Source organism: Tarenaya hassleriana, unplaced genomic scaffold (genome assembly GCF_000463585.1).
Source record: "Tarenaya hassleriana unplaced genomic scaffold, ASM46358v1 Cleome34, whole genome shotgun sequence".
NCBI classification, from domain to species: domain Eukaryota; kingdom Viridiplantae; phylum Streptophyta; class Magnoliopsida; order Brassicales; family Cleomaceae; genus Tarenaya; species Tarenaya hassleriana.
In genome coordinates this window covers 719,684-738,440 of record NW_010966542.1, presented here as the reverse complement: position 1 = coordinate 738,440, position 18,757 = coordinate 719,684, and the positions used below count along the sequence as shown (strand labels likewise).

The 18,757-nt window shown below is 39.6% G+C and overlaps 4 protein-coding genes across 5 annotated transcripts; 3 read left to right on the top strand and 1 right to left on the bottom strand.

Moving 5' to 3' along the window:
• The first annotated feature begins 1,014 nt into the window (after positions 1-1,014).
• On the top strand, positions 1,015-2,811 carry LOC104821881. The gene is made up of 3 exons (XM_010552896.1): positions 1,015-1,261; positions 1,872-2,020; positions 2,519-2,811. The coding sequence occupies exons 1-3, from the start codon at positions 1,015-1,017 to the stop codon at positions 2,594-2,596; spliced, it is 474 nt and encodes a 157-aa protein (XP_010551198.1). The 3' UTR covers positions 2,597-2,811.
• Positions 2,812-3,773: 962 nt separating this feature from the next.
• LOC104821741 (B3 domain-containing protein At5g26805) lies at positions 3,774-4,376 on the top strand. Its single transcript, XM_010552709.1, has one exon. The coding sequence runs from the start codon at positions 3,873-3,875 to the stop codon at positions 4,371-4,373; it is 501 nt and encodes a 166-aa protein (XP_010551011.1). The 5' UTR covers positions 3,774-3,872; the 3' UTR covers positions 4,374-4,376.
• Positions 4,377-4,956: 580 nt separating this feature from the next.
• LOC104821740 (solute carrier family 40 member 3, chloroplastic) lies at positions 4,957-9,506 on the top strand. Its single transcript, XM_010552708.2, has 12 exons — positions 4,957-5,424; positions 5,720-5,936; positions 6,034-6,097; positions 6,230-6,444; positions 6,755-6,931; positions 7,450-7,524; positions 7,614-7,715; positions 7,989-8,097; positions 8,187-8,333; positions 8,479-8,585; positions 8,698-8,811; positions 8,900-9,506. Exons 1-12 carry the CDS (start codon positions 5,258-5,260, stop codon positions 9,197-9,199), a joined length of 1,794 nt encoding a protein of 597 aa, XP_010551010.1. The 5' UTR covers positions 4,957-5,257; the 3' UTR covers positions 9,200-9,506.
• Positions 9,507-9,624: 118 nt separating this feature from the next.
• LOC104821738 lies at positions 9,625-14,725 on the bottom strand. 2 transcript variants are annotated; one of them, XM_010552706.2, is made up of 6 exons: positions 14,179-14,725; positions 13,721-13,835; positions 12,976-13,022; positions 11,337-12,878; positions 10,872-10,986; positions 9,625-10,472 (listed from the first exon to the last, which is right to left on the bottom strand). In XM_010552706.2, the coding sequence occupies exons 2-6, from the start codon at positions 13,824-13,826 to the stop codon at positions 9,859-9,861; spliced, it is 2,424 nt and encodes an 807-aa protein (XP_010551008.1). In that variant the 5' UTR covers positions 13,827-13,835; positions 14,179-14,725; the 3' UTR covers positions 9,625-9,858. The 2 variants fall into 2 exon arrangements, with proteins under 2 accessions (XP_010551008.1, XP_010551009.1); XM_010552707.2 differs by having other exon boundaries at positions 13,721-13,830.
• Positions 14,726-18,757: the final 4,032 nt, after the last annotated feature.

The window sequence follows — 18,757 nt, the reverse complement described above, 5'->3', positions numbered from 1 at the left end:
GAATCTGATCCAAAGGATTCTGCTCCCAAGGATCATGCGACCCAAATTGATGATGTAATTCATCAAGAAGTTGATCCCAAAGAATCTGAACTGGAGAAATCTGAGCCCAAGGAATCTGATCCCAAGGATCCTGCGATCCCATTGGATGGTGATGTCCCGGTGCAATCTACGGTGGTGGAATCTGAGATTCCTACTGGTCAACGCAAACGCCCTGTTTACGTATGGATTCCTCGAGAGCCTATAATAATGGACAATATTGTGCGAGCTGAGTCTTTTGTTGAAACGACCACAAGAAAAGCAAATGTGCTCTTCAAGTTTATGCAAAAACCAAGAGAAGAGAGGTTTTGGATATCGAGGTTGAATCACGTAAGGAAATCACGATTCTTCGAAGACTTTCTACAAGAAGGTGTATGGCTCAAAGACAATGTAAGTATTTTGACCGATTATACTAGTTTCGTTGTTTGACCATTCATATTTGGTTTGACTAGTTTGACTGTTTTTTGTTTTACAGCATATCGACGAAGCAATGCACGAAATCCGGAAACGTGTAAAAAAATTTTCACCGTGCCACAGGAAGTACTTCCTCTGTGACGTGCGTTGTTGTGAATACTTCAAATGGTGGGAAATGGGGCAAAAAGAAATCGGTGGTGTTGGACAATACATGAGTGGGGACTTGCCACTTGACGGTGGTAGCAGAAATTTTAATATATATATATATATATATATATATATATATATATATATTGGTTTGAAAAATATTAATATTCTTAAACTAAAATTCCATCTAGACAAATCCATATAACTTCGGACATAATTTACGTGTCAAATAAAAAATTCAATACACAAATTCGAGTCGACATATTAATCTGTTGGAAAAAAAAATTGCCAAAATGTAATGTCAGTTCTCGTCTTGTCACCGCGTCGCGTTGATTCCCACCCAGTTAAACATGTTACATGCAGATGTTTTGGGCCAAACGGGCATGGGCTCTAATTATCAATTCATATAACGGACTCATGTTTGGGCCAAATGGGCTTGGGCCCAATTTCTTTATTCTGACGATAAATCTAAACGATGCCGTTTCGGGGCAAGTGGGAGTTAAGAGAACCCCGGGGCCGTGCCGAGGCGAGACGATCGCTAGAGAGCGTGCCCGTGTGATTGAGGAGAGCTCTGACAATGGCGTGGACGCGAAGGTTCTAGGAACAACTCAACCCTGTTCTGCTCTTGGCTTCCCTAGATTATACTCCAAACCCGCTTATGCTGGTAAGCGGTTTTTTGTTTCGCCGATTTACTGCTCCTCTGCTGCCTCGATTCCGTTTCCCGAGAATGATGGACAGAAATTTGCGCGAATCAGCTTATTCTAGATATTTAGGACTGAACTTAAGCGTTCTGGTTTCCGGAAATTTAAGTGAATGTGTAAGAATTGAAGTATTTCGATTGGTTTCAGCGTTTAGAGTTCTCTGGATATGGGGGACTTAGTCGATTTCGATGGGGTTGAGGACCAAGCGTAGGTATTCTGATTTCCGTGAAATATTAAGGGAAGATGTAAGGATTAGTGGGTTTTGATTGGTTTCGGTTCGGTGTTTGGGGATTAGGGTTTAACGGTTTCCTCGTCGTGAATCTCCTGATGATGCTTATTGATCGACTGAGTCAGAAAACGAAAATCATTTTCACAGTATGCTGCAAAATTCGAAAACCATGGCTTAAATTCTAACCTGGGTAACATTCTTTGTATAGCATTATCGTTAGCAACGACATGCTATTGAGATTTGCAGGTGTTTGGGTATATGCTGCCTAATTCTAAAGATCCCCAATGATCATTGAATATGGATCGAGTGCTGCATTTGATTTTTTCTCTTTTTTGATATTGCAGTGAAAGTTGGGATTCCAGAGTTCTTGGGTGGGATTGGGGGAGGAGTCGAGACCCACATTGCCAAGCTCGAAACCAAGATTGGAGATCTCAATAAACTCCTTGTGACACGCACTCTCAAACTCAAGAAATTCGGGATCCCCTGCAAGCATGTAAGTATCAATTCTCTGTTCTGCTTTATAGTTATACACGGCCTTTCACGGGATATTGCTGCTGAATTAGCATCTCAGTAATTTGAGAATCTCGAAAATGGGGGTCCAAGGTTTTTCTAAAACTTTCTTTTTGCTTGAGAGAATGAAATATCCTACTCGAACTGAATTTGCTCCTATTGAATAATTTAACTAAGTATACTAACTAAGGCAATAAAAGGTTGGGTTCTTGAACTGCCGATCGTGAATCATGATTTATCTCGTGTTCTTATGTAATCATCCAAGCTATTATTAGTTTGAGATTCGGTATCTTTTCGTGGTTGATGGTACAAGCAAGAAAGGTATGCTTGTATATTCGTTCCGGTCCCTTATTTCCTTGCTTGAGATGTCTTCCTCCATATGATTATGGTATCAAATCTTGTGTGATATCTCAATCAATCCTTGAGTTCATTTATTTGTCTCCCCCATGTTTTTGACAAATCCGAATTCGGGCGTTTGCAGAGGAAACTCATACTGAAGTATGCCCACAAATACAGGCTCGGGCTATGGAAACCGAGAGCAGACGCTATCAGAGCCTGATCGAGCCACTCGCCGCATTGAATTTGTGAGCGTTAGTTGTACTCAAATGATCATTTTTCTCGTATTGGACCATCTGGTCTGGACAGTGACCGACTTCAAACCCAGTTCCCACATTCATGCAGGTCTTGTCCATCAGTCTAGAAACATGTCCGGAGCTGGATAGGATCCTAACTCCTGAGGCATTGGACAAATATTTAAATATTGTTTTAACGTCATCTTTCGTAAAATGTGTCATCTTTCGTAAAATGTGTTTTTTTTTTTTTTTTTTTTTACAAACGCCATTTCCGTATTTATAGATGAGAGGTGGACATTCACTGCTCTATAAATCTTGAAATTTACAGTAATAAATTTAAAATACACTGTTGAATTATATTTTTAATATTAGATAATGCTCATTCGGTAATGAGCAATTTGGCATAAAAAAAATTTCACAAAATGTATTCTTTTCTTTAATAACCAACAAATTCGTTATCTTGCAGCCTAATATATGGAGTTAATAAGGCTAACTATATCATGTAAATGTTATATTCTTTTTTATAAACACATTTTTTTATATATTGAATTGTTGGATTAATTTCATAATTTAATGAAATATGACATGAATAGAAAGATAATATTCGCAAAAAAAATTTTGAATATGCGTAAGCTATATAATCCAATGGAACTCCTAGTATATAAATTGTATAAAATTTCCCAAATTTTCAGCCGGGATATGGAGGGAAAATTCTATTTAGTTTTTCTATTTTAGTAAAAATGTTATCATTAAATTAGTGGACCTGACCATATACCACATGTTGGCATACGCTACACTTTCATGATTGCAAATTAATGTGTGTGAATATTATTAGAAAATCTGTTGGCATTAATTTTCCATATCCAACTGCAAACCTCTTTTGTACAATGTAAGGAAATAAAATCCGAATAAATAAAAATATTCTAACATTGTTTACAAAAATCAGACAAATCCCATTTTTTTTATTCTTAAAAATAATTATTTGCACTTTATTTTCTTAAGACATAACATTTTTATTTATTTCCACGGAATTATTCGTGTACCAGTATATATGTTTTTTTTTTCGAAATAACAAATCAAAACTTTGATTACTGTTTTAACATAATACCTTATAATTATGTAATAGAGTAATATTTTTCATGAAACCCCAGTTTCATCATCAAACTCCCAACAAAAAATATCACAGATGAATTAAAAAACACAAACCCAACAAAAAAAAAAATCCCAACTTTAATCAATCTGTATGTACACACTCTCAAGACCATGATCAAAACATCGTTCAACGTCTTCCTCCAGACAAAACTGGAAGAACAGATACAAAACAGCGAATCCATGATCACAAGCGACGCAGAATCGGCACTGGAAGTGGAGATCCGACCAAACCCAAGAACCCTAAATCTATTCCCGTGGACGATACGGAAGACGCTGACGATCGAAGACGTGGGATTCTTCGGAGGGCTTCAGTTGTCGGAAGAACAGGTCGGGGAGAGGATTTTCCGGCACTGGGAGTCGCCGGGTAGAGCCAAGGAGAAAGTAGAGATCGTGATGCGTGATCTCGATACGGACACTTATCACAACCTGCTGTTGAGGAAGTTCCCAAATGACAAGAACTACACGATCTATGAGTTTTGGATCGAAGAGTTTGTTCTTCGGAGACAATTAAAGATCGGGATGGTTATTGGCTTGTATTGGGATCTCAAGGATCGTGTCCTCTGTTTCTCTGTGCTGTATGATGATGATGATGATAATGATTCTCTGAACTGATATATGCACATATACATATATATATGTGTATGTGTACATGCGAAAGATTTAAATGTTTGTTCTCTTTCATCGTGCGCGCGCACACGTGCATGTGTTGACCGTTATGTTGGATATATAAAAGTTAAGATCCGATCAGATTCGGTAACTAAAAACACTAATCACATGTAAACTCTGCTATGGAATGTAAATAGAATTTATATATTATATATATATTCAACAACATGCTCTCTCTCTATGAAAATTTCCATTGGATTTTTTTTATTGAATCGATTAAGTTTTTGTTTAATTAAGCTCATGTTGAAGCGACGAGCGTTATGTTGGTCCAATTTGTAATAGACAGAGTTAGGGAGATGTTCAACTCAGTGTCGGAAGAAAATGTTGTAAAAAATCTCTTCAAATCTACGTTTGAATATAATATATATATATACGGCAACACGTGTGTATACACAAACTACATATCGTTTCCGGTGGAAGATTAGTGAGAGACGTGGCGCAATATGATTGGGTGAAGATAGTCCACGTGGCTTGCTATTCTCACACACACAAGGTCGCTCCTTTTCCACTTCCTCCCTCGACCTGTTTCGCCTAACAAGCGGATTCTATTCTGAGAAGAAACCACCGCAGATAAGGTTCCGTCTTCTCTCGTTTTTCCTCTCTTTCCCGGAAAAACAGCGAGGTTGAAGAGAACCCAGTGACAGCAAGGCACCAGCGAACAAAACCCAGTAAAAATTTTACCGGATTTGACGTGAATTCGAGGTCTTTTTGATGTTTTGATTATTTTCTCCCCCTGGAGGTTGCATGAATCGGAAGGAATCCAGAAGGAAGAACTACGGGTCCTTCAAGTTCGATTACTTGAAGAAGGAAGAGGAGAGTAAGGTTTTGGGATGGCTGCTTCCATGGCTATTCTCAGACAATCGCCGTCTTTCGATTTTCTGTTCGATTTTCCGGCCCAGAAGAAACCTTCTCTATCGCCGGTGGTTTCTGCTCGATTTCGCCACCGCTTCCCTTCTTGCAGATGGTTGAGTCTCAGTTCAGCTTCGAATCCTCGCAGGTTTGGATTGGTTTGTTTTCTCCTGTCTAGTTCCCGAGTTCATTCTAGTCGGATTCGAGAGCTTTGAATTTGAAAATCAAGTTTCCGGTGCCATTGAGCTACACTGCTTGTGAGCTTCGATTTCATCCTTGTGTCTGTGTTTCTCAAGTAATTTAAATCAATTGATAGTTCCTGTGAAAAAAAAAAATTAAGTATAGGAGTGGGTTTTTGCAATGTTTTAAGCAGAAGTCGATCAAATTAGGTTTGCTGGATTTTGCTATTTCTTGCTGATTTGGGTACTTCCTTTGCATGATAGGTTAAATAGCTTTAGTTCAAGGTGTTCAATAATAAATACAGATGTATGTCATGAACATGTCACTACTGATGATGACAAGGTCCATGGGGATTTGCCAACTCCAGCGGAGGATCATCTGGTTCCAACAGTACATCTCGATACCGATATCTCGATAGCTGAATCATTTTGCCTGCTCTCTGACTGCACTTATGTAGACACCCTTTTGACGGCATTGCCCGTATGTCACCCTTTCCCTTCCCCTTTTATCTGAATTTACAAATCAAAACCAAACATAAGCAAGATAGTCTTTTGTTTCTTCTTTGTCGGTTTTCTAGGTCTTGTCTGAGGAGGAGCAGAATGTACTCGCAGCCACTCCAGCTCATCCCGAAGGTCTATATGGTACGAGCACTGGCCCATTCGTCTCACATAACTTCTGGAAAGACGAGATTTCAGTTGGTCAACGATTATCTCATAAGAATATCTTTAGTCATGACAGTCACCAACATCAAATAATATCGTTTTTTTTTTCAGTTTTATATGCTAGCTGTTTGGTTGGTAATTTGGTTGAACAACTTTGGAATTTCGCCTGGCCGTCAGCCATTGCACTGCTTCATCCAAGCCTACTACCTGTAGCAGCCATTGGGTTCTTTACCAAAGTGGCTATAATATTTGGAGGTCCTGTGGTTGGAAAATTTATGGATCACAGTCCCAGGGTTCCCACTTATATTTCGTTGAATGTTGTCCAGGTAATCTTTGATGAAGAAACCACAAAAGTTTTTTAAATTCAACATTTTACATCTGAAAAGTCGTATTTTGTAATCACAAAATACAAATGATTTCTGCCATGTTTCGGTCTCTTAGTAGTTAGTGTAGCGAGATACTTTGAAACTCGACCCATGGATAAACTATCTATTTCCACTGTTCATAATTATCTATTTCCTTCATCTATTTTGTTTACTGTAATTCTGTAATCAGAAATTTTTTCCTCCTAATGTCACTGCAACTAAGAATTCGCAAACACAGCTTTGACCGACTGAATGATCGTTATGATGGCAGGCAACAGCACAAGTTCTATCTGCAGGAATGATAATTCACGCGTACACAACACCTTCAGCATCTGCATCATCATTACTTCTCCGGCCTTGGTTTTCTGTATTGGTACTTGCAGGAGCAGTTGATAGATTATGTGGAATAGCATCGGGAGTTGCTATAGAGCGTGACTGGGTTGTGCTGGTATTCTTTCCCGGTCTTTCCTTCACACCTATGCCTTAGCATTAGGGAAAATCACTCAAATGACCCACTTGGGTCGCATCTATTTCACGTGTACACCACAAAAAACATAACACATTTTTTTTTAAAAGACGAAATTACCCTTAATGAATACACGATATTTATCCGTTCGAAAACAACTTCGTTATTATGACTTCGTAATTAATTCTAAATATAGTTACAATTGATTCTAAAAAAGGTGGCAAAAAAATCTGTCTTATTTTAGTTGTATATCAGTTATATGTTAGTGGTAATAAGGTCGCAAAAAATAAAACGAAAAGGGTATTTCGGACTTTTTCAACCGAAAAGTGGGTTAAAATTGAATTTTTTTTTTTTTTTCGGTGGTGTACGCTGAAATAGCTGCGACCCAAGTGGGTTATTTGGGTAAAAACCCCTTAGCATTATCCATTTCAATATTTAAAACAAAAGAGGGAAATAAAGAATGAAACACTGGACTGAAGTATTATTTAATGGTTTCGTAGTTGGCTGGCATAAATAGACCAATTGCTCTTGCACAAGCTAATGCTGTTCTCAACCGGATTGATCTGCTCTGCGAGGTTTGATAATTATTTTTGTCTGGGGTTTTGTGCTAATGCCATTTGTGCTACAACGGATCATTATATGACGAAGTTGCAATTTTCTACAGATTGCTGGAACCATGTTATTTGGCATTCTATTGTCCAAATATGATCCTGTGACCTGCTTAAAGTTTGCTGCTTTTCTGATGATCGGGTCCTTGCCTATCATGGTAAGTAGCAATTTCCCGTAAGCTCTTAGTCAGGCTTCAGAAATCCAAGGTATTAGATTGTTCGATATTTTGTTGGTATTAAGTATTTAAGTTCTAGTTTTGAGTTTATGGGAAATGATTTTGGCTTAGTATGGCTTGGATTCGTATTAATGTTTTATAATAGATCTTGGCTTATCATCATTTTGCATCGCATTCAGATACATTTCTTTCAGGGCATGAAGATCCACTAAAGCATCTTGCAACTCTAATAGACAAAAAAATCTACTTTTTCAGACATGTCTCATATGGCTAACCAACAAACTGTCTTCTGGAGTTCTTGACCGTCCTAAATGCTCAAAGAGCTGCTGCGATGAAGGAACTCTTTCTGATGTCCTCAGCATTTGTAAGCTTTTTACTCCGATTTATTACATGAGCAAGCTATATATCGTCTGAGAGTGTTTATACATTACTGAATGCTACTTGAATCTTCAGTTAATAATGGAATGGAAGCTATCAAGTTGGGATGGAAGGAATATATCCAGCAACCAGTTCTACCTGCAAGCCTTGCATATGTTCTTCTCTACTTCAACATTGTGCTCACTCCAGGCAGTTTGATGACTGCTTTCTTAACTCAACGTGGTATGTTCAGAATTTAACACCAAATTCAATGGTTACATAGCTTTGGATTATGGAAAACCTGGCATATAGTTGTATTATTGAACTCTTTGTGTATAAATGCACACACCCCTCATGACGAAATTATCTGACGCTGGCATTACAACAGGTGTGAATCCATCGGTTATCGGGGGTTTCAGTGGATTGTGTGCTTTCATGGGAGTGGCTGCAACCTTCTTATCAGCAAACTTGGTCAAGCGATTTGGCATTCTAAAGGTCGGTTCTTGCATTTTCTTTCTCATAACCTGCCTTCCTTATGTAATTGAGAATGAAACGAAGAAAGCTAGAGATTCATGTTACCAGATTTCTTTCTTAACCCGAAGTGCAGGCAGGAGCTGTAGGACTGTTTTTCCAAGCTTCACTGCTCGTTGTGGCAGTGGCAGTGTATTGGAGCTCTTCTCTATCTAACAGAAGCCCTCTTCTCTTCTTCTTGAGTATGATTGTAAGTTCTTCTTCTGATTCTGATTCTGATTCTGATTCTGAATCTGAATCTGAATCTGAATATGGATTGATCACATGGAATCTGACAGGTATTATCAAGGTTAGGTCATATGTCATACGATGTGGTGGGAGCCCAGATCCTTCAGACAGGCATACCATCGTCGAAAGCCAACCTCATCGGTGCAACAGAGATTTCGGTCGCCAGTTTAGCGGAATCGGTAATGTTAGGCGTCGCCATAGTAGCAAACGACGCCTCGCATTTCGGGTTCCTGGCAGTTTTATCGCTAATGTCAGTGGTAGGAGCCACGATGATCTTCTGCAGACTGCTGAGGAATCCCACTGATGAACAAAGACAGCTCTTCTCTTTCGATCCTCTGTCGTGTTCGTAAACTGAGCTGAGAAGGGAGAATCTCTGTCCATGTTATTACATTGCATTGGGTCAATCAGACGAGTGAACAAAAAAACATGTGACGCTCGAGTTTTCTCTTTTTGGGTGGGTGGTCGTCTCCATTACAGTACAGCTCGTTGCAGCATTCATTCATGAAATTATGTATAGTAGTTTCCATGTCTATAGATATGTCTGGTTCGTTTAGCTTTTTTAAGGTTCGTCTTTTTCTTTCCACACATCCTTTTGTGTTGTTCTGTTTCAGCAGTTATGGGTCTCTAGGGTTATAAAAAGTTTCGGCCTTTCTCTGAGATGTGGAGCAAACCAAATCCTTGTAATGGTTTAACACAAGTTTCCTATAAACACTTCTGCAGAAAATGATGATGCCCATGAAAACTTCATATATCTCAGGTGAAGAAGAAGAAGAAGAAGAATATCTATAAGTATTTGTCATTTGACAAAAGAAACACATACAGTGATGATTCACGAACACAAAATCTAGAAAGGGGGAAAAGAAAAATTAAATGTAATGATCCTTACTTACATTAGAGAGAGAGAATGCTCTGTTTTCAAGAAACTCCATAGAAACACTACTGCTCTCTCAATTTCTTCAACGCCTTATTCTAATGCATCAAGAAAGAAAAACAGAGCAGAAGAAGCTTCCTAGAACACCGAGAGAAGATCATCAACCAAGTCATCAACCAATCCAGAAACTATCTCTCTCTCAATCTCAATGCCTTCCTCGTACGCTTCTTTCTCGAAATCAAGCCATCTCCCTTCACAGCTGCTCATGTCCTTCTCCACAAGCTCATCTACCATCATCTCCTGCATTTTCTTTAATCCCTCTATCTCTCTTTTCAGTTCTTCAGCCAACCAATCTCTCCTTTCCCACAATATCCCTTCTTTCCCTACAATCCCTTTGCAGCTCCCTGTGAAAACCCCCTCGCATTTCAGTGTTATCCACTGGTTGATGCAGTCGAAGAGCATCTTTCGTTCAATCTTGGCCATTGGATCTTCTCGGCTCTCCGTTTCATGGAAGAGGCTCGCAGGTAATAATAATACATCTCGGGCCATCCCCAGGGCGAATTCTTTCAGCATCAATTGGCTAGAGCTTAGAACTTCAGTTATATAGTCGACTTCCCAGTTGGGTCGTTCTTTGGCTTCCGAGAAAGCGAGTGCTGCAACGGATTCTGAGAATTCTGTCTCATCTTCTGATCGATGAGGTTCACTTGATGAAACCCAGGTGAGTTCTTGATCTGATGAACACTGTTTTGTGCCTGAACAATGCAAAGGTTACCATTTACATCTATACGGACAACACCCGGATTGATAGAGACTACCTATGATGAAAACCAGTGCTAAACAGACAACCTAAATGAAAAAAAAAACTCGAATTTAATCCCGAAAGGTTGGATTTGGTTGCAGAACACAAGGGCTTACTGTTTCATACGTCATTATTTCTCTGATTCAGTTGCATATGTGAACAAAGATCCAAAGATAGATATGAGGATTAAGTCCCTATATAACGCAGACAATTCTTTCTCGTGGTTTAAAGGTCCGAGATTTGCATGATGCATGAAGAAACAGATGTTTTGTATGGATCTGGTGGATAGTTGATAGAAAAAATTCATGGATTAACATTCAAAACGCAAGAAAAAAGGGATGTGTTAACGAACCATCATGATCTGCTGTTTTGTCTTTGCAATCTGAGCAACTCCAGTTGCAGCCTGTATCATCTGCATCTGTCAAGGTGCTGATGCTGCTCATCTCTTGCTCTTCTGATTGTATCATCTTTTTTTTTTTAAATAAATTTCCAGAAAGAAAAGAAAATATCACTTAAGTCAGAGATCCCTTCGTATGCGAAAGATATTTTATTACATGTAGAGAAACCGATGCACTGCTTCGTTGATTTAAAAAGAACGCGGAAAAGAAATGAAAATTATCCAGAAACTTTGTCATAAACTCTTGAGTTACAAGTTTTACTAAATCTTTTCCTGGAATGCAAATCTAGAGAATCTAGTTGAACAGAGGATAATCCTATTTTTATCCAATAAGGAGGACACTCAAACGCTAAATATGTAAGAAAACAGAATGTGAATCAAAAATAGTAAATCTTATCCCGAGTTTGATCAGAAACTGACCTGGATTTTCCGGTTGTCGTACAACGAAGCGCAGTTAGGAGCAGATTCATTCTCCGATAAACCTTTAACCATACCAGTCTGGATCGATTTCTCGCCTTTTGATGACGAGGAGATCATCAGATTGACTCCGTTCTTCGAAGTGGAACCCAATGAATCTTCGTGGATCAAGCTACAGCCAGATGACTCGATCTTAGATGTCAGTTCCTTGAGCTTTTGCTCCAGAAGAACATTCAAATAATCACCATCGATCACATTGAAACTAACTGCTGAATCTTTGTATCGTTCGATTCCTTGAGCAGATGATCGTGAAGTAGCAGACGGTGATATACCCTTGATAGGCGATGAGAACGTGAATGAAATGACATCCATGTCCTTTTTCTTGTCATCTTTACCCGATATCGAGTCATTATCAATGGTGACGTTACATTTTATCGAGTTTTCGCCCCTTCTGAACTGCATATCATTGGAGATTCTCGGCTCCTGCACCCTGTTCAGCGATTTTTTGTTCCAGAGATTCTTCTTCTGGGATAAAGGTAAAGAAACATCCTTCTCCGTGAGCGATGATGGCGGAGAACACAGCGATACCGATCCAATCTCAGATTCCACAAGAACTTTGCTTACGACTCTGTTCATCACTCTCTTGGATTGCTGCTTTGGAACAGAAGCTTTTGCAGCTTGATTTCTGTCCCTGCAATTCTGTTTCTGGTGATTCTGCTTAAGCACGGTCTTTCTGTCATCATTCTGGCTCTTGACAACACGATTCTTAGCTTCTGCATTCCCCTTTTGCCCTGTAGAGATTCTTTTGTAGCCATTTGATGGCATCGAGCCATCTTGCTTGCGAATACTCGCCTTTGCTTGCGCAGATAGAGAAGATGGATTCACTTTTCCCGATATTTTACTCGTTGCTGGTGTCGCTGATGAAGCCACACCTTTCTTCTCGTTCCGTTTTTCTCTTAGGTTTTGAGGGTTTGGAGCTTTGCTTGCAGATTCTAGCTTCTGTTTCAGATCCCGAATCCTCAATGGCACTGATGAAGAAGAACCAACTGGTGAAACCCGAGTTCTTGTAACCACCAACTGGGAACCTGGTTCAATCATTCTTGAAGCAGCTTCCATTACGTAAGCCGGGTTCTTTGATGGAACAAAACCAGGACTCCGTATAGGCGACAAGAGCCTATTATGTGTGACAGAGATGGTTTTTGCCGATCTCGGAGGCAGAGTTTCAGTTTGAAACCGTTCAATCGGCCGGTTGTGCCCTTTAACCTTTCTTGCATCTGTACAACACCGAGGAACACCATCAACGTCGCCGCAAAGATTTACATGACCTGAATTCTTGTAACCTTCCCATGTGTTTGCACTCCGTGATGATCTAAGGAAGAACGGATCAAGATTTGGTACCGGTAAAGATTCTAAACCCATGAGCTTCGCTACAACGCTCGGGGCTCTGCCCCCGTTTCCATCGTCACTTGTAACAGACGAAGCACAACAGCTAGCGTCGCTTCTCAGATTGTGAACTGAGCTCTTTCCGATCTCATCGACCTCAATCTGTCAAAAAACGAGATCAGTTCCCATTATCCACTAAACTAACACGAGCCTTGAGACATTTGTGAATCTAACGGGCGAAGTTAAAGGGAAGGCTTACAGGAGTTGATGAATTTTGAACATTCTCTCTACCTTGCCTTGGCTCTTCTGATCAATCAAACGAAAGAACTTTGGGATTATAGATCAAGAAAACCGAATGCTCATAGTCACACATCCAGGTTTATGAATCAAACAACAAATCAGTCTAGTTCTTGTAGCCAGGAGCTGCACTTTCTTAATCCAGACAGAACTCACAAGTGCACACACCCACCCATACGAATACACGGGGGATAGTGAATTAAGCAAACCAAACATGATACAGAACAAGTTCTTGATGCAAGAACTGCATTATTTTAAACCACATTTCTATACACACAGAAACACGTATATATATATACACACATACATATGTGTGTGTGTGTGTGTATACTACAGATGAAGACGCCAGATAAAAACAACAGGAACCGAGTAGTTTTTCAAGACAAGGTCTACATTGTCTTAATCCAGACATCTCTGTATGAGACTAAAAGGGTGCGCGCACACACACACACACACAAAAGACAATATTTCAACCTACCAAACAAGAATCAAGATATTGAAAACAAGATCTGCATTGTCTTACACCAGACATCGATCTTCCTATCTATCTATCTCTATATATCTACACACAATATAATAATATATACACCAGGGATCATGAATCAGACCAGATATAAACCAAGTTCACAAGAAGAGGATTGTTTTTTTTTTTTTTAAAAGGGTTTGTCTGTATATATCTATAGACACCAAAACAACAGTAGACATACCAGAGATTTCGGAACTGTTGGAGAACAACCTCTTCCGGGATTTTCCAGGCCAATCAAACAGATTGAGAAACCCTCCTTTTGATCTTTTCCTCTTAACAACGTCCATTTATCTTCTCTACATATAGCAGCAGCCGAATTACTTACAACAACATGAAATGTAACTTGCAAATTTACAATACACTGAACTTTCTCTCAAGACTCTGTATGAAAATATATATATAAATTAGTTAAAGTTTTTTTGGACGAACATCTGCACAGCACAGTAACCGCATCAAATCACTCGACTTTTTGTGTAGGTTGAGTGGAATTATGACAGCTATTATCTACATTCAGCACTGTGGAAGTATTTAATGAGACCAGACAGGATAATGGTGACAATTCGAAAATTTCAGACAATTAAAGAACTGGAGTAAAAAAAACTGAAGGGAAATCAGATCATGTAGGAACAATAGACCTACCTATTGATATCTCCAGGTGCCAAAGGCTTCAATTTTCACTCAAGGGCTCATCCATCTCGGAAGGAATCCAGAGAAACGGTTTTGGAAAAACACCGAAACCCAGAAATTTAGGCGTGAAGAACGAAATGCAGGAACGAAGAACAAAACCCAGATACGTTACAAGATTTTATGACCAAAGAAAGAAATTCGGCCAAAACCTGGTATTTTCAGAAGATCTAACCCTAAACACGACCAAAGCCTTTTACTTTCTCCTCCTCTCTTAGTGGGGATAGTCGCGTGTTCTTCAAACCCGCAGCGAATGAAGAGGATAAACGCAAAGAAAGATAAATCTAACGCAGATTCGGAATTGCAGAAACTAAGGGGAAACGAAATTCGAGGTTTTTGACAAGTGGGTCAGATTTGGAAGTATTGGAGAAAAACAGCGAAAACCCAGAAGCAGATTTGAGATTTGAGATAGGCTAAGGAACTGAAGAAGCAGCAGGGAACTTGAAAACAGATTAACAGAGAGTGTGAATTGATGTGACAGAGAGAGAGAGAGAGAGAGAGAGAGAGAGAGAGGAGAAGCAGAAGCAAAAATTTGAGATGAAAAACTGAATTTACCATCCGTCAACCTCGGGAAATCAAATTATCACTAAATTAATTTGATTACTGCGTTAAAACATTCGATTTGTAATTCTGTGAATAATTAAATATAAATATTTTCTACGTAACATTTTGCGTACTTTGACGGTTTCCATTGTGATACTTTCTTCTAGAGGGAGACCAAAACGGTGACAGATTCATTCATTACATGTAAAGAAAACAATATTTTGGTCAAACTAACTCTTTGACTTTTTTTTTAGTTTGTGCCATGAGATTGGGGAAATAATGCATTGTTTCATATTTAAGAAAAAAAAAACTCAAATTTTGAAATTGTGCATAACGAATAATTTATATTTGAATCTAGTTTTCATATCCGAAACAAATTTGAAATGGTCACACTGTTTTCAGTTATTTTTAGAAAAAGGCAAAAACTTTATAGTAAACAGTGTCTATTTTTTTTTATTGGGCATTAACCCCATGAATTTTGGGAACTGCAAAATGGGTTTGTGCCTTGTGGACTCCACTTTCTTATATAGTTTTAAATTCATTTCAAATATTATCGATGTAGAGTTTCATGCAAACCTCTTTTTTTTTTTTTTATAATCCGAAAATTCACCGCACCTTTGGTCCGACTACATCTCCCAGAAAATCGGAGAAGTTTAGGTGAATGTTTCTCCCCACTTTTGAGTTTGAACCCAAGTTAAGGTAAACCCATTTTATATCTTAAAACACTTCAATTCATTATTCAATATCAAAACATTACCTTAGGTTCTACTATATATTAACTTGAGAATATATTTATTAGTTTCTTTTGACACAAATGAATGTACACATTGCAACTTTCATTTTCTAATGATGGCGTCACTCTTGTTATGTATTTATAAAATATAGAAAATGTCAAACTAGTTATGCTGATTGAACATAAAAAAAAAAAGAGGCTATTATCACCACATATGAAATACATATTATTATTATTATAAATAGTTCTAACCTAGTTTGTAAAGAAATTCAAAGTATTTGGAGATTGATCAAAGAAGAAAGCAAGAACGTATGTTCTGTTTTGGGGGTGAACTTTCTGTAAGAAATATTCACTTGATTCTCATATCATTCATGTACTTCTATTACAGTGTTTATACAGGTTTGATATGCACAAAAGAAAGAAAGTAAATCTCTTACAGAAGGAAACATATAATAAGAAAACGGTAACTTGTATATTTCCATTTGTGCTGATGATGAGTTGTTCATGAGTTTGGTTTCAGCGTGCTCTTAGTCAGGCTTGATTCTTGCTCGTCAACAGATTCTTCCTCGCTTATCCTTGTGTCCGTTTCTTGCTCGCCAACATTCCCCCTCAAGATTGGACGGGAATAGTCGATGAGTCCAATCTTGGAGAGAAATTTGTTGAGAGTGAACGAACTTGTTGCCTTGGTCAAAATGTCTGCGAGTTGGTTTTGACTTCGAGTATACTTTGTTGCGATTAGACCTTGCGTGATTTTCTCCCGAATGAAGTGACAGTCCACTTCTATATGTTTCGTTCTTTCATGAAAGACCGAGTTGGAGGCTATGTGGAGCGCCGCTTGGTTGTCACAGTGTAGTGTAGTTGGTGTCTCTGAGTGAATTCCAACATCATCGAGTAATTGTCGAAGCCATACTATTTCGCTCGTAGTGTTCGCCATTGCTCGGTATTCGGCTTCGGCACTTGATCGTGCCACGACCGTCTGTTTCTTGCTTTTCCACGTGACTAGATTGCCTCCAACAAAAGTACAGTATCCCGTTGTTGATTTGCGATCTATTCGGTCTCCTGCCCAATCTGCGTCACAATATGCCACAATTTCCGTATGATGGTTGTTTGTCATGTGCACTCCTTTGTTTGGGGTTGCTTTGAGGTATTTGAGTATTCTATCCACCATGAGTGAGTGCGTGGTAGTTGGAGCGTGCATCCATTGGCTGACCTGGTGTACAGCAAAACTTATATCAGGACGTGTTATTGTGAGATATATCAGCTTACCTACAACGCGACGATAACGTTCAGGATCCTCTAGTGATTCCCCCTCGCGTTGATCCTTGAAATGTTCTTCAATGGGAGTGCGGGCGGGTTTGCATCCAAGTTTTCCGGTTTCCTGTAACAAGTCAAGAATATATTTCCTTTGCGACAAAAATAACGAGTTAGTGGATCGAGTGACTTCAATGCCGAGGAAATATTTTAAAACCCCGAGATCCTTAATGTCAAAGACGGAGTTCAAGTATTGCTTTGTTTCGCGGATGCCATCATGATCACTGCCTGCAATAATAATGTCGTCTACATAGACAAGAATTATAACAATTCCACGAGATGAGTGAAGAATAAAGAGAGAGTGATCAGAGTGGCTTCGGGTGAAGCCTTTACCGGTGAGGGAGAGATAGAGCTTATGATACCAAGCCCGTGGTGACTGTTTGAGACCATAGAGAGATTTTCGTAGTTTACACACTTGGCCCGGTTTAAGTGTTTGATGATAACCTGGAGGTGGTGTCATGTAGATTTCTTCGTCTAAGTCGCCTTGGAGGAAGGCGTTTTTGACGTCCATCTGCCATAAAGCCCAGTTTAAATTGACAGACAACGATAAAATAACACGGACAGTGGAAAGCTTAGCTACGGGAGCGAATGTCTCGGTGTAATCCTCGCCATAAGTTTGAGTGAAGCCCTTCGCGACCAACCGGGCTTTGTAACGCTCAATTTCTCCCGTGCTTAAGTACTTGATTTTATAGATCCATTTGCAGCCGACAGCCCGTTTGTTCGGAGGAAGATGTGTAATTTCCCATGTGCCGTTACGTTCCAGCGCGGAAATCTCTTCGTCCATCGCTTTCTGCCACACTGGGATTTCCTTAGCCTGCAAAAAACTAACAGGTTCGCTTCCGTGTTCGATCGAACTCAAGAAAGCGTGGTCAATAGGTAAAAAGGAATCTAATGACGAGAAAGATTGAATGGGATGGTGTATGGCAGAGTTCGATTTTCGGATCGAGGGAGCAGATAATACCCAATCTGAGCCGAGACGCGTAGACGGTTGATGAGGTCTGGAGCTGCGTCGCAGAGGTAGGGGCACAGCAGAGGACACGTGGGCAGGTTCGGCTGGGTGGGGGACCTCGCGTTCAGAAGAATCAGAGCCTTCGACACCCACAAGAGAAGGGTATGGAAGTGATTCCCCCTCAGGAAAAGCATCTGGAGGGGATTCTTGTGCATCGATACCTGCTGTGGGTGTTAGTGGTGGTATAGAATTTGAAGAGAGAGAGGGAACCTGTGATAGGATGGGTGTGTCAACGTCATGTGTTGGTGAAACAGTTTCTGGTATGTGCTCAATCATGGTATTGTCTGTATCTGGTGGTAGAAGAGTTGATGATGATTTTGGAAGCGGTGATGTAGTGAGATTCAAGTTGCTGATGGACTGAATATACTGGTGGAGGGAGTCATGATAATCTGATCCTTGGCGGGTAAGATTTTCCAAAACAACCCAATCATGCTCGTCGAAGTAGCTAATATCCTCCATGAATTTCACGTCACGAGAGGTGTAAACATGTCGGGACTGAGGGTGATAGCATAGGTATCCTTTCTGGTCCGATGGGTATCCTAAGAAGACACAACGAATGCTTCGAGGGTCTAGCTTGTCCCGAGCTCCTTCATGAACACGAACAAAACACACGCAACCAAACACTTTAAGGTGGTCAATTGTGGGTTTCTTATTAAAAATTACCTCATATGGAGAAAGATCATGTAGGATTTGAGTGGGAATGCGATTAATAAGATAGCATGCCATCTTAACCGCATCGCTCCAATATTGTTTCGGGACGTGCCGATGGAATAAAAGAGTTCGAGCAACTTCCATGAGATGACGATTTTTACGCTCGGCCACACCATTTTGTTGAGGAGTGTGTGGACACGAACGTTGATGTACGATGCCATGAGTGAGAAGGTATTGCCGGAAAATGTCGCTCATGTACTCGCCTCCATTATCTGTACGTAAAATCT

What these genes read in the sequence shown, in the direction of transcription:
- LOC104821738 (XM_010552706.2), bottom strand. Translation starts at nt 13,826, where the DNA reads ATGGACGTTGTTAAGAGGAAAAGATCAAAAGGAGGGTTTCTCAATCTG. An exon ending in ACGACAACCGGAAAATCCAG is followed by an intron (nt 10,987 to 11,336) that starts GTCAGTTTCTGA and finishes AAAAAAAAAAAG; the next exon opens with ATGATACAATCAGAAGAGCA. An exon ending in CAAAACAGCAGATCATGATG is followed by an intron (nt 10,473 to 10,871) that starts GTTCGTTAACAC and finishes TGCATTGTTCAG; the next exon opens with GCACAAAACAGTGTTCATCA.
- LOC104821740 (XM_010552708.2), top strand. Translation starts at nt 5,258, where the DNA reads ATGGCTGCTTCCATGGCTATTCTCAGACAATCGCCGTCTTTCGATTTT. An exon ending in CCCTTTTGACGGCATTGCCC is followed by an intron (nt 5,937 to 6,033) that starts GTATGTCACCCT and finishes TCGGTTTTCTAG; the next exon opens with GTCTTGTCTGAGGAGGAGCA. An exon ending in AGCGTGACTGGGTTGTGCTG is followed by an intron (nt 6,932 to 7,449) that starts GTATTCTTTCCC and finishes ATGGTTTCGTAG; the next exon opens with TTGGCTGGCATAAATAGACC.
- LOC104821741 (XM_010552709.1), top strand. Translation starts at nt 3,873, where the DNA reads ATGATCAAAACATCGTTCAACGTCTTCCTCCAGACAAAACTGGAAGAA.
- LOC104821881 (XM_010552896.1), top strand. Translation starts at nt 1,015, where the DNA reads ATGTTTGGGCCAAATGGGCTTGGGCCCAATTTCTTTATTCTGACGATA. An exon ending in CTCCAAACCCGCTTATGCTG is followed by an intron (nt 1,262 to 1,871) that starts GTAAGCGGTTTT and finishes TTGATATTGCAG; the next exon opens with TGAAAGTTGGGATTCCAGAG. An exon ending in TCGGGATCCCCTGCAAGCAT is followed by an intron (nt 2,021 to 2,518) that starts GTAAGTATCAAT and finishes GGGCGTTTGCAG; the next exon opens with AGGAAACTCATACTGAAGTA.